The sequence below is a fragment of the Silurus meridionalis genome, chromosome 9, assembly GCF_014805685.1.
Source record: "Silurus meridionalis isolate SWU-2019-XX chromosome 9, ASM1480568v1, whole genome shotgun sequence".
NCBI classification, from domain to species: Eukaryota; Metazoa; Chordata; class Actinopteri; order Siluriformes; family Siluridae; genus Silurus; species Silurus meridionalis.
Genome location: NC_060892.1, coordinates 14,035,153 through 14,049,177, shown reverse-complemented (window position 1 = coordinate 14,049,177; position 14,025 = coordinate 14,035,153). Strand labels below are relative to the sequence as shown.

Genomic DNA, 14,025 nt, shown 5'->3' with positions numbered 1-14,025 from the left:
CAAAAAAAAAAAAACAGCTAAGCACGGACACTTTTCAATGTGACACGCATTTCTCGTTGATTTGGTTCCGTTTCCAGCTGTCATTCTGTAACGTTCCCTTTCCAACAGATTGTGTTTAGGTAGTGAGATGTCCAGATACGGTCGTCACGGAGGAGGTAAGCTGGCGTGTAAATATCACGTAGCGTGTTTACTGATAAACGTATAAATAAATAAATATGAACAATATCCGGGTAGCATCATGGCGCGCGTGTAATGGCCGACTGCGGCGCGCGCACGGTTTTTTCACCCCCCCGAAAGCGACTTCGAGTGCGGACCTGAGCAGCTAGCTTATAAGCTATTACAAAATAAAACGTCTACAACCATAAACACAACGTGTTAAATTTGTTTATAAATATACACAAACATAATTAACAAATAAACTATAACAAAATAAAAAATATTAATTATATGTTGTAAATAGATAGGAACTAGCCATTGTTTTTGAACAGCTACGCTAATGTTATGAGCAATTCTATTATACATACAGCGCCATTTTCACACCTATTTAACTTCTATTACACAGCTATTTTTAATACTAATTTGCAAGTCGAAAATAATTGTGTACACACAGAACATTTGATTATTTGCTCATATACACGACAATATATATTTTAAAATTGAACACTATTTCCTTGGTACTGCAGACTGTACAGTCTCCACTGTACCCAGTAGCTGCTGCTCTAATCACAACATCTGGGCTCATCCCAGGACTTTTACTTTAGTGTGATAAAAAAAGATGTAATGTTTTGTTTTTTGTGTCCTCTCTGGGAGATTTTCCGCACCCATGTCGCCTCTGGACTTGACCTACACTTGTTTTGTGGCAGCAGCTAGTGCAGGGGTGGCCAACCAGTCAGAGACATTTTTTACTGTGTTACCGCAAAGAGCCACATCATACACATGGGCACACATGAACATCACCCATCCCTTCCTCTCACACACACACACACACACACACACACTCTCAGTTCAACCAAGTCCACAATCAAAAATATAATAATTTACAATAGCGTTTTTCTTTTAATATGCATGTTGCTAAGTGGGACTTCTGGCCTTCCAGGTCAGAGTGCAACTGATTCAATAGCCGTGTTAATGTCCGATATTCTGTGTTCAACAGTGTGGCGGGACAGTTGGACGTCTGATACCATGCGTTTTAGTTTGTCGTTTTCAGAAGACAATATTTCAACAACTTCACTGAGGCATTATTTAACGAACTCCCCTTCATTGTATGGCTTTTTAGCCTGTGCAACGTTCCAAGCCAAATTCAAAGCAAAATTTTTGGGAAAACTGAAATCTGCTTTTTTTGCCGGACTTTTCAAAGTGACCAACTTGTGTTTGTGAAGTTTGTTCTCTTTTGGAAATTCCTGGTTGATGTTAGCATGGAGTGAGCTGAAGTGGTGCTGAAGATTTGAAATGCGCTAATGACGCCTGACATAAGGCAGAATGACTTGCCATTACGTTCAACATAATAAATATAAACTCTCCCACTCTGTAAAAACGTCCTGTGTTCAGCTTCATTTTGCTGTGCATTTTTTCCTGCCATTTTGAGAGCGAATTTGACACATTGTTTATTTAAAATTTAAGTAAACAATTTGCATATCGAAGTTTGTGGGTTTTTTTTAATGTGCGTGTTCGCTTCGCTTGAGTTTATTACGGTATTTTCGTCAAATGCGCATGTGCGTGAGATGAAAATACCACAAAGATTCCCAGAAGGGGCAAAATCATCGCAGTCTTAAAAATACCGTATTGAACTGAAGCGAAGCGAACACGCACATTAAAAAAAAACAAACATCGATATGAACGTAAGAGCCGCATGAAACCCGCCAAAGAGCCGCATGCGGCCCGAGAGCCACGGGTTGGCCACCCCCGAGCTAGTCTTTAAAGCGCTTTGTAAATAAAAGTAAATTGAATATCTCAGATTAGGAATATTGTTGAAGAGGAAATAAGCTGTCACACACTGGTGCAAACAGAAAAGATCGACTTCTAAACCTCCAGACAGACCTTCACATCTCTGATGACTGTGATGACCTTTTCAGTCAAAAGTAGTAAAAAAAATTCAGTAGTTTATTGTTTATTTCCAAATAGACATAGATTATGTGTAATATAGAATACCGCCTCATGTCTAAGTAGTTGTTTTTAGTATTTGTTTACTTAAAGTACCAGGCCTGTCTGGATGTATGAAACCACAATCATGTTTCTCTGTTTTCAGTCAGTTGTGTGAGGTTTAGTGGTGTTTCTCATTTACATGTAGTTCAGCTTTTGTCTACATTTTGCATGCCACTCTCAGTCCATTTTCTTGTCAGTAAAAGTTGCTTTGTGTGACGAAAATGAACAGTTCTCATATAAAATGAACGATTTCCAGGCGCTTTGCTATGTTTCTCCTTAAACGATTGCGATTGGACCACCAAACTCGCCTCAACTTGCATATCACTCATGCTACTAAGAAACCTTGAGGAAAACAGAAGAGAGTGTGTCAGCTAGTGTCTACCCAGCCTACTGACACCTACCTACCTTTTTATTGTAATGTTCTGTTACTATGAGGAGCTTCATCATCTGCTGTGGAGGCTCTTATTTAAATTGAACCACATCACAAACACCTCCTGAGATTTTCACTCACTTGGGTGCAATCTGTGATGTGACGGTCTTTCAATGCTCTGCTTTTCCACATAGTTTGATGGAGCCCTTAGGCATATTCATCTCCAGACTGTTTCACTGGTTAGAAATTGTGTTCTGCCTGCACAGCTTTATGTCTGCTGCCAGGTTTTGTTCTAATCCGGTCGTGGTCTTTAGCACTTTAGGAGCTGGAGTGCCAGGACACTTTCATCATTTTCCTTGAGAGGGCTGTAAATGTTGGTATTTAGTGGCATTTGGCAAATTAACAAATCCCACAAATCCCAACCATATGGCTCAGTGTAGTTTCTTGGTTGCTTTCGGTTGGCAAAATGCCACTTTGCCCAGTGAGTGGTTCCAGATATTCAAAATCAAACCGCAATCATTGGGTTTTGTTGCACCTGTCACTTTGACTTTGGTCTTGATTAATGCAGTAATAATGTTTGCTTTTACTGAGAAAAAAATCTAGTGACGCCTTCTCTGAATTTGTCGGACATTGCAGAGATACTGTCATTGTTAGGTTGCAAACACAAAGGTCATGCTCACCTCTTGCTGCACTAACATTGATTGTAGCCACACTTTTTTTCTTATTCAAAGAGCTTAGTGGCCACACCTCTTTTTCTGTGACTGACACACATTGTAGCCACGCCTCTTAATTTTTTTTTTGAGGAATCCTGTTCTTAGAACAGACTTGCTGGCGAATGAGTCCTGTTTCTTATTTACATAAACACTGCAGCTTTATAAGGTTTATTAAAGTTCTGTTAGATTTAGGGAATTTTACTCCTTAGTCCTTTTCTTGACTATTTCCACAAACTACATGTTCCTCTTAATCAGTGGAATGATATCTAGAAATATTCTTTGAAGCGAAAGTGCTTTTTATTTCTGAATATCCCACATATAGAACACATTGTGTCTGAGTTAATTATGGTGGCCGGACCCTTCGATTTATTTTTTACAAACGTGTATTGTAATTTTTCCTGGATGTTCTCAGGCCCTGTTTTGCTTGATGAACCACTGTTTGAATGATATAGTAATTTTGTGTGAAAGTTTCTATTGTATTAATTTCTCATGGCTGCAATTTACCCTTGTGTTTATAAGTTAATGTGAGTAAAGAAATTGAATTTGAGCTAGCTTTAGGGAGGTATGCCAGTACAGTTCACATACAACCTTAGAGGTTTATTTTGTTTTATTACTTTGTTATAATGGGGATTAATTCATTTTCTTCAGCTCACTTTTGTTTGTACATGGCTATTAGTTATTGCACTGCAAAAGCTCAGTTTTAAATGTGTTGCTAAATTTTTTTGTGCATCTGAACATAAGCTAGGCATGATGACAACATCTGCTACTTAGAAAAGGTGAGCACATGATGTACATTAGATTGCTTGGTCATGGTTCATAGATAGATAGATAGATACAACTTTATTGTCATTGCATAGTACAGGTATATACACAGCAACGAAATGCAGTTTGGCATCTACCAGAAGTGCAAAATGTAGCAGTCGTGCAAAAGTGCAGATAACTATCTAGCATATTTACAACAAGTGGTATATATGAAAGTATATACAGTGAATAAATATATAAAGGCTATTTCAGTGCAGAGATAGTTCATCATTTGCATGCAGCTGGCTGTCATGCAGAATGATCACATTTACATGTCAGAACATCTGTAAGGACTCAGATTCACTCTCCATCCCTGAATAATTTAATCTGCATTTATTTTTTATTGTAAAATCTTAAGCAAAGCTATGTTTGAGCCCTCTTAGACAGATTTACTATGTCTAGACTAGGCTTAAAGGTTAGACTGGTCTGAACTACAGCATTTATATATCTATATATTTTTTGTAGAGACTAAAGTTTATGTGGGGAACCTGGGCACCGGTGCAGGGAAAGGCGAACTTGAGCGGGCTTTTGGTTATTATGGGCCTTTGAGAACTGTGTGGATTGCCAGAAACCCTCCAGGATTTGCCTTTGTGGAGTTTGATGATCCCAGAGACGCTGAGGATGCCGTCCGTAGCCTCGACGGCAAGTAAGTGCGAACATGCACAGGTCGCTTTATCATTCAGCTGTTCTGTTATGACAGAACCAAGGTCTTCTATAGCAGACTGGGTCATTTTTTATGATTAATTATAGCAATTATTCTAAAACAAAATGTCAGCTTTCTTATCATTTAGCAAATAGTGTTTGTCAGTAATTGACAGCCACTGGTTTGTTATTAATCATCAATTAGCAAGTCTAGTATGAAAAGATGAAAATAACCTTATTTTTGTCTGCAAGACTTTATTTAAAATAATTAAAGCAAATCATTAATACAATGAATTACCTTTATTAATTGTATTGAAGATTTGCTTTAATTCTTCTGCTCACATTTCCTAATCATTAACGTCATAATTTTAATATAATTAGTAAAACTTGGACAATAAGCTTTTATTTGAACCAGAGGTTTCAAGATATATCGACATTTTAAATCCCAAGTGATCAGTGAAAATGAACTGTTCTCCTTTTGATACACATCATCGTACATTATGCTCGTTTCCGTTTTCAGAGTGATCTGTGGAACCCGTGTGCGTGTGGAGTTATCAACAGGTATGCCACGCCGCTCCCGTTACGACCGCCCACCCACTCGGCGCCCCTTCGACCCTAACGACCGCTGCTATGAGTGCGGTGAGAAGGGGCATTACGCGTACGACTGTCATCGCTACAGTCGCCGCAGACGGAGCAGGTAAAGAACAGCCAAAGCATCTACCACCACCCATTCAACACATCTACACATTAATGAATACTCAATATGTAATGCAGCACATACATTACATACATAACCTGTAACATACTTTTAGTAATACAGTAATCCACCGTTTATAGACGAAAAAACTGTGATAAACGGACGCCACCCCAAAAATGCTATTTATTGTATACTGTACTGTATTAACATTTTACTTCATTTTATTATGAATAATTCTATTTTTATTAATAAATTTCATTCTTTCAACATAAAAACTATACGTTTTTTGGTCTATGGTGCTATCCGTGAGAGACTGGGAAAATCAGCCAAACAAATTAGTCATGTGGCAAATGCAATTCCGCGATAAACCTGGGGGTGCGAGATTCGAACCGCGGTAAAGCGGAGGATTACTGTATTTGAAACGACTGCTTTATACGACTATTTTACGTTTGTGTTTTGATGTAAATATAATCTCAGATTATCTATATGCTTTGAGCTAGGTTCTCACACAGGAGTGTCTACATGTCTCTTTATTGTTTAAATTTCTGATGTTGCTCTCATTTTTTCCTTGTTTGGCACCTGTATATACATATGGTGGTCGACCGATTTGTTTTTGAAAAGCGCTCACATAGATATGTAGAGATTTGCGAAGCAGACAGCATGTGGCTAGTATCTTATCTTAATTAAATACGCTTTAAGAATATCCCTATTTGATATTTATCCGTAATTAATATTATGATGTAAAACAGACCTATGAAACCAATCTCACATTTATAAGCTTCCACGTATTGCAAACACGAACTATATAATTTAATTGACTACCTAATGAATGAATTCTTTCTAATTAAACTTAAAGCACCATTTAAATGACATGGTCTCAGGTGTTAAATATAAAGCAACTGTGATTCTTCATAATGGCCATCCTGTGATGAGTTGACTAAATATATGCCATATATATGTATGAACAATGTATCGGTGAACCACTATATACATATATAGCTATATCAATGTTGTTTGTTTTACTTTCAAGGTTGATATTATGCTCAAATGTTGTGTGCGATTTTATTTAATGACTCACCTGGTCAAAACCTTTCAGGTTTCATCGTTTGATTCAGAGTGTCACGACCCTTTACGATTTCATGAATCTTCTAGCAAATGCCACACTTACGGTCACCTGCTTTGACCAGGGCGTGACCAGCCAGACTCTCTCTAAGTCTCCTGCCACTTCTACCTGCAGCAAATCGTTTCATTTGGGGACACATAAGTGCGTGTGTATGCATGTGTGCCCCACCCCTCCTCCCCCCAACTCCAAACCCGACTGATCGGCAATCTGAGCCAATTTGACTATCAATTCGGGCCCACGCTTTTGATAACGAGAGCACCGAGACCTCGCCAGACAAAGCACTTCGCACACTTCTATCAAGTCTCAATCAAGCGATTTGGCTGTCAGTGCGATCATCGTTAGAAAGCGAAGAACACGACTAGATGCAGAGGTCGACTGATGATAGATACTTCTAGATCGCCTAGATCTGCTAGACCTCGGTTCCAAAGAGGGTCGACCTGCAAACTTGCAAGGTTTATTTTAAGTACCAATTAATGTGTCTTTCTCTTTCTCTCTCTAATTTATTTATTTTGATTTTCTTTGCCTGAAATTAGTCAAACGTAATGTGTAATATCATAAGCTGTCTTCACAGTATTCTTTTCTTTCTTTTTTTTTTTTTTTTTTTTTGGTTAAGTATGAGAAAGACCTTCTTTATGCAGGGGTCCTGTAAAAAAAAAATTAAGAAATACATTTTAAAAAGTTGACTGCTGTAAGTAATGTAGTGCTAAATTGAAATACTGTATCTTTTTTTCCGTTCATGCTAGGTAAGGCCAGTGGCAAAGGTGCAGAATGCTGTAAGCAGATGTAGGAAGAGGTGCAGGGACAGTTTCAGAGACAGAAGTAATTTCTGTATGTCTTCTTCATGGTTTCTCTGTAAAGTCTTTACTAAAAGCCTTTTATTTCCCATTGCATCCTTTCATCCACGCCTCCGCCTCTGTGGCCTTTTCCGCGGATTGGGCAGGTCTCGTTCTCGCTCACGCTCTCGTGGAAGGAGGTATTCTCGTTCTCGCTCTCGCAGTAGGAGCCGAGGCAGGAGGTGAGTGTGTGTGGGTGTGGTTGTTTATAAAAATACATATTGGAACATTCTGATTATGTGTTCTTTTTCTACAATTTTATAGACTTTGGCATAATGGCCAACCTCAATGCAGATATCATGAAGATATGGATTGTAATATTCCTAGGGTTATGCATGATGTAAAAATGTAGCACTGTTCTTTTTAACGGAGTGCTCTTGTTCGTTTCATCTGATAAGTTTATTTTCCATTTATTTATTTATTAACACTTTCTCTAAAATAGTCACTGCAAAAGACCAAACATATAAAGTATTTGTTTATATTTACATTTCCATATTTTACAGTATTTAGCAGAGGCCCTTATCCAGAGCGACTTGCGTTTATTTTGTTCATACAAGTGAGCGGCTATGGGGTTGAGGGCCTTGCTCAGGGGCCCAAGTGTTGGCAGCTTGGCATGGCTGCGATTTAAAGTTATAAACTTGGGATTCAAAGTGCAATACCTTAACCACTAACATACCGCCTCCATTTATAAACATTTCTAGCTTAAACACAAATGTTTTCTGGCAGGTACTTCAGGCATAATTGTAGACTAGCTAGTGTTTTATTTTTTATTTTTTTTCCCCCAAAGGTCGAGGTCCTTCTCTATTCGACGCTCCCGCTCTGGCTCTCCGAAAAGGTCCAGGTCTGGCACACCCAGAAGGTCTAGGTGAGTCCCAGTGTAACATTTCAGAGTGAGTTTTTAGCAACTAAAAGCCTGTTAATATGTGACACAAGAAGACTGTACAAGCAGAAAAAGCAGAAAGACAAGCAGCATTGTTCACACACTCGCTACCTACATATGTAATGTAGATTGAGAGGAAAAGCGGCATCAACTCGGCTACAAAATCTGTACCAGGACCATCTGTTTGTCTGTATTACAAGACGAACTGTACATTTTCTTTTCAATCCACAGTGACGTTAAACAGGCTGGCGAGCTTTGTTTAAACATTTTGCCGTAGTTGTGATTGTTGACCTGGACAATCACTCAATTCACAAAGTTTACATTTAATTGTATTTTTTTTGGTAGGTTTGAGGTTTTTTCGAATAAACTTAAACGTAATAGAAAAACTGTAGTGTAACAAATTTCTGAAGGTGTACACAAGCAACACTTAAAAGACCGCAGGATGTGGCGGCAGCCATCTTGCTTACTCGCCGTTGAGAGCAAGTGTAATCCAGCCTTAGGTATCAGTCTTTTTCCCATTTCAGTGTTTTATCTTCCATCTTCAAAATATAATGTGCTTGACAATAAATCTGGTTAATTTTCTGCAACATCAGCATCATCCTGATTGCTCAGAGGGAAGTAAAAAATCTCATGAATGAATGATTTAATTTTCTCTTTTTTTTTCGTGGTTTTAAGGTCTAGATCGCGATCCAGATCTCGTTCTCGCTCTGCCTCTCATCCAAGGAGCAGGTACAATACACAACCAAATGAAACTGTTCCTCAGATAGTACTGTTTAGATGATTTAGAGATTTGATTACTTTGTGTATTTCATTATATATTTTGTGATTTCTAAATGCAGATCAGGCTCTGTGGCGAGATCCCGGTCTGGTTCTGCAGCCAGGAGGTAATCTGACATACACACACACACACACACACACACAATATTGTCATGACACATTTCTTTATGCTTAGCTGGGCTTGGAGATGAAGTCCTTGATTTAAAATATGCATGCAATGAGCTGTAATGATCGAACAGCGTACCTCTGCATGCTAGGTGAACTCCAGGGAATATATATAGCTGCTTAAATGCTTGAAGCATTACTTCTGTTTGTTTTGAAGAAATATTGACCTTTTGCGTGTCCTACTTTGCAGTAAACACAAAGAGCTTGTCATTTATATGCAGTGATTTGGGATAAACAAACAGATCTAAGCATTTCATTACCCTTGAAAATAAACAAAGGTTAATGTTAATTGAAGGGTGTGCTCAGAAACAGACATGCATAATAAAACCCAAGTGACATGCCGAGTGATAATGTTACCAAGAAAAAGTTTTCTGTAACAGCATTTCTTCAAGTATTTATTTAAAAACAAGCCATTATATTGTATGAGTTTGGAGCACGTGATTGTTTCAGTTGCTTCATGAGAAGCTCAATCTCTCTTCAAATTTCATTCAAATGCCGCAATGAATCTATTCTGTCTTATACCACCTTTTTTTTAAATTCACAAATCAAATGCATTAGTGTGCTCTTTGATCACTAAGTCTTTAGACGCACTACTAGATCCTCTGCGATTCTATTACACATTCTAATATGCTGTGTTATAGGAGGAAAGATTAACCCCTTATCGGACAATATATGGCATGAAAAGCCTGTTTTTTATATATAAATATAATATTTCTAATTAGAAAATATAGAACATACATAGTAGTTATAAAGTTTCTTTTTTTTGTTTGACGTTTCATTTATTTATAGGTCTAGGCACCCCCTTTAACTAACATGGCTAGCTGCTTACCATAATATGACACTAATTTTGTCACCTCACATTTCCTGATTTTTTCCTCTACTTAAGAAGTAAGACTAAAAACCGCAGGCCAAATCAGCAAATAAAACCCATTCAACAGAACACACACGTAGAACATGCTTCAGTATATATGAATGAATATAACTTTAAGTACATTACAAACATTATTTCTCAAATCTATCTTTTAATTAGTTTATGATTAGGTTGAAGATTACATCGCGTCTTCCATACAAGTCCCTGAAAATGAGCTGTATAAAAATAGCCTTAATCTACATTTGGGATTTGCAGCTGAACCACTGTCAAAGCTGATGTTACAGAAAATTAATCATCACCAGACAGATATTAGAATTCATTGGCGCTGAGGTATAAAATTGAAAAGAACTGTAAAATCAGATTGTCTGTATTGCATGGCACACTTTATCATTTTGCATGGGCCAGAGGCTTACCCCCCCATTAGGATAAGAAAAGAAAATAAAGCCACATGAGTAATTCCTCAGTAAAACGAAGAAACGTTTTTGTTTTAATCTCAGCCTTTGCAAATCTAAAGCATCACCTCAGAAACAAAGGTAGGTTTCCTTCTTCAAATAAAAGTTGGGTTAAAGGTTGATTTTTGCCATTTTTTGGAAGGCATTATGTCTTGTGCATGCACACTAAATCAGCTGTCTGTTCTTATAATCATTATGTTTTTCTCATTCATACAGTCGGTCCCCTTCTCAAAGCCCTGTCGGAAGCAAGAGCCCAGAGCGAGACAATTGAGGATCCATCATTTATCAATTTTTTTCCCCACCCTTTACTCTACCCTTGTTTGCATTTCTGTTTGGAATTTAAGATTTATTTTTCCCCCATTTGTTTACATGACCAACATGGTCATTGTTTACAGAAGTACAGGTAAATCAGAAAGCTACATTTGGTGTTGCGTTATATTCAATAGATAAGAAATCAGGAAATACCTTTTGTGTGAAGTGTTTGTATAGAAGTAAGAAATAATTTTATCCTCGCATATTTCTCATTTGAATTTAATAGATTATGTTTACAGAACATAATAGGTTTGGAATGTTTTGTGTTTTTTGTTGGGGTTTTTTTTGGATGTACTTATTAAATTAAGTTCACATTTCACAAAATTGCACCTGTGTTCCTTATTCTGAACAACATCAGTTCAGTTCTTGCCCATAGGTGGTGCTGTGGTGTCGATTTTAATGTCAGATCACGTGAAATATCTCAGTGGGTTGATGCAGCTGCCTTCAGATGCTCGCCTACACAAATACCCAGTAATATTTTGTTTTTCTTGACCATCTCTATGATGTTTGGTTTGCATGCTGGATCTTATTGAATTCTTTGTTCACACTAGTCATATGTTGTTAACAAAAATTGTTAGCATTGCTCTCATTATAGAGGTGAACAGTTTAAGTTTAAAGAACAGATCAAATGAAAAAGGGTCAGTTTGTTCTTCTTTTAAAATGTCACGTGATCAGAGTGAGAGGGTTGTGTATGCGTGTGTTTAATCTTGATAAGGTGGGAACTGCATTAGCAAGTGACACAACATCTGTTTAAAGAGACTGAGTTTTTTTACCCCTCCCTTCTCCAACTCCATCCCATTGCTGCTGTGTCTCAGTTGGTATAGAAAAGAAAAGGGTGAGTCAGTGCAGCTGTGTTAGTTTTGTTTTTTCTTTCTTTTAATCTCTATCATGATGCTAAGCCACAGAGACAGCCTGCGTTCTTTTAATAGCCCCATTAGCTGAAGGCAAAATGTCAGCCACCTAATGTGATCCGAGCTGTGCGTGGATCAGAGCTGATGCGACTCTGATGGAGGAACAGCAGGGCGGATGTGGCTTTCAGAGGCTCACAAACTCAACATTTATGAGGGACATTTATTTAATGAATAAGGGTCATTTATTCATTTAATGGCATTATATATTATACTGTATATTTCCGGTCATCACATTAAAGGATTGTTTACAGAGCTAATGGGGGTTTGATCTTCTGACTGTCTAATGCTCAGGACTAAGGCTGACGTGTATGATCAGTATATGATAGCAATATGTGCGATACATAGTGACGATAAACATTCAAACATCAGCAACACTCATTCTGGTGCAACTCTTGCTTCATTTCAACAATGGTTTAACATTTTATTCATTTTCTATTGAAATAATATTGGAAGATTACAATTAAAAAGCTGCAAGCAACAACTTGAGGAACCAAGCAATCAGACTCATTGAGCAGCACATTCACACATTCACAGATAGAGGCTACAATTGTTGTTTAATCAATCACAGGGAAGCAGATCGATAGCTTTAGGCAAAGGGATTTAACATTAATTTGTCATTTCAATTATGATGCTTGTTTTGTGCGGCGAGAAGGCCTTGATGTGTAAATGCGGTGGCTGCATTGACCTGTGGTGATGTCTCTATTTACTTTAGACATCGTGATTGTTACTGCTCATGCACAGCTTCATGTGTCAATGTGCAAAGTTGTTGCTGAGGTAGAGCCACACTTCCTGTTTGGCTTACTCTGAAGGTAAAGTATGCCACATTTTGTGATGATTGGACACATTTTTAAGAGGCGTTAAACAACATTTTTTCCCCTGAAGAAAAAAAATCTAGTTAGGTGGAAGCGGAGGTAACATTGTCCTCATCTAAAAGCATTGAATTTTGAGATGTCAGAGATGGCTTTAACATTTTGGACATGCGGCTTTAAAGTTACAATAAACCTACGTTCCGATTAGGCCAAAAGTTCCTTAACTCCTCCCCTATCGGTGTAACAATTTTCACAAATTTTAATCAAGATTTTTCTGTGGATTAACATAGACATACTAGCCAGAAAAAAAGGATAAATGTAGAAATTTAGAATGTACCTTTGTTAGATTTTTTTTAATAAGAATCCAGGGGCAATGTAATAACTATCCAAGTGAAAACTCCAGTGCGTATTCCCATGTTTTGGTTCTGGTGAAACTGAGAAAGCTGAAAGTTTAGTAGTAGTTAATATAATTTAATGTAATAACATAATGCAAGCTACTTATCTAATTACATGCATTAATAAATACTTGGAGAAACAAACAAGTATATTACTATCCTCTAATAAGATTTCTGTCCTCGCTTCGCACATAAATATTACTCTGGCTTTTGCCTTTAATTATTTTTTCTCTATATATTTAACTACAGTATGGTCATTAGTAAGAAAGTTTTGTGAAGGCTTTGCATTGGGTTTCATCAGTTTTTCACATACCACTGTTCCTGTTTTGTTTTGTTTTGTTTTTTATCCTATTGGTCATCTACGGACACCAATTTCAGAACAGGAGGTGTGTGTTATATTACATCATTGAGGTGCTTAGCATGGCTGTCGAACTTTGCCTTTAAATACAAATAACAAATGAAAGCATTTGAAAACAAATGAAAAACTCCCTCAAGCTTTTTTTTTGTTTGTTTTGTTTTTTTTTTGCTTTGGTTGTTCATTTGGGTTACATTTATAGAATCCAGCTGTGAAAAATCTACTGCACCTTTTTTTTTTCTCAACTGCACTTATGTGGATTTATTAAGCTATTGTGTCTTTCAGCACTGCCTCTGCAGCCACAAAAGGATAAAGTATTAAATAGCATGCTCCCCTACAGTTTCACTGTACTTCTTGGCACATCAAACATTTTGGTACTCTTTGTGGTTTTCAAAGTTTTTTTTATTTCAGAAGAGTTTCATTTAGAATCCCCTTCCGTAACCCAAGACCATCCGAAGAATCCCCCCCCCCCCCAAAAAAAAAAAAAAAAACCATGTATATGTATATTGAGTAATCTCGATTTAACGCTGTTTGAAGATCTTGGAGATGTGAGGTAGGCCATCTAGGCAAACTCCACCCTGAAATAGATTAAATTTACATTTTACATTTATGGCATTTGGCAGATGCTCTTATCCAGAGCGACTTACAACTGAACAGTTGACGGCCTTGCTCAAGGGCCCAGCAGTGGCAGCCTGGTGGTGCTAGGATTTTGAACTTGTGACCTTCCGATCCAAAGTCCAATGCCTTAATCACTGAGCTACCATCTCCAAATAAATA

At 37.5% G+C, this 14,025-nt stretch overlaps 1 protein-coding gene across 5 annotated transcripts; it reads left to right on the top strand.

Annotated features, from left to right (window-relative positions):
- The first annotated feature begins 26 nt into the window (after positions 1 to 26).
- LOC124391514 (serine/arginine-rich splicing factor 7-like) lies at positions 27 to 10,873 on the top strand. 5 transcript variants are annotated; one of them, XM_046858126.1, is made up of 9 exons: positions 27 to 155; positions 4,492 to 4,672; positions 5,189 to 5,365; positions 7,429 to 7,503; positions 8,109 to 8,186; positions 8,877 to 8,930; positions 9,041 to 9,085; positions 10,512 to 10,547; positions 10,683 to 10,873. In XM_046858126.1, the coding sequence occupies exons 1-9, from the start codon at positions 128 to 130 to the stop codon at positions 10,735 to 10,737; spliced, it is 729 nt and encodes a 242-aa protein (XP_046714082.1). In that variant the 5' UTR covers positions 27 to 127; the 3' UTR covers positions 10,738 to 10,873. The 5 variants fall into 5 exon arrangements, 3 of the variants coding, with proteins under 3 accessions (XP_046714082.1, XP_046714084.1, XP_046714085.1); XM_046858128.1 differs by lacking the exon at positions 10,512 to 10,547; XR_006926996.1 differs by lacking the exons at positions 8,877 to 8,930; positions 9,041 to 9,085; positions 10,512 to 10,547; positions 10,683 to 10,873 and adding exons at positions 6,462 to 6,940; positions 7,232 to 7,281 and having other exon boundaries at positions 8,109 to 8,149.
- The last annotated feature ends 3,152 nt before the right edge of the window (positions 10,874 to 14,025 follow it).

Bases quoted from the DNA above. Each gene is read 5' to 3' on its own strand.
- LOC124391514 (XM_046858126.1), top strand. From the start codon at position 128: ATGTCCAGATACGGTCGTCACGGAGGAG. The intron at 4,673-5,188 runs GTAAGTGCGAAC...TTCCGTTTTCAG, and splicing joins GTCCGTAGCCTCGACGGCAA to AGTGATCTGTGGAACCCGTG. The intron at 5,366-7,428 runs GTAAAGAACAGC...CGGATTGGGCAG, and splicing joins AGTCGCCGCAGACGGAGCAG to GTCTCGTTCTCGCTCACGCT.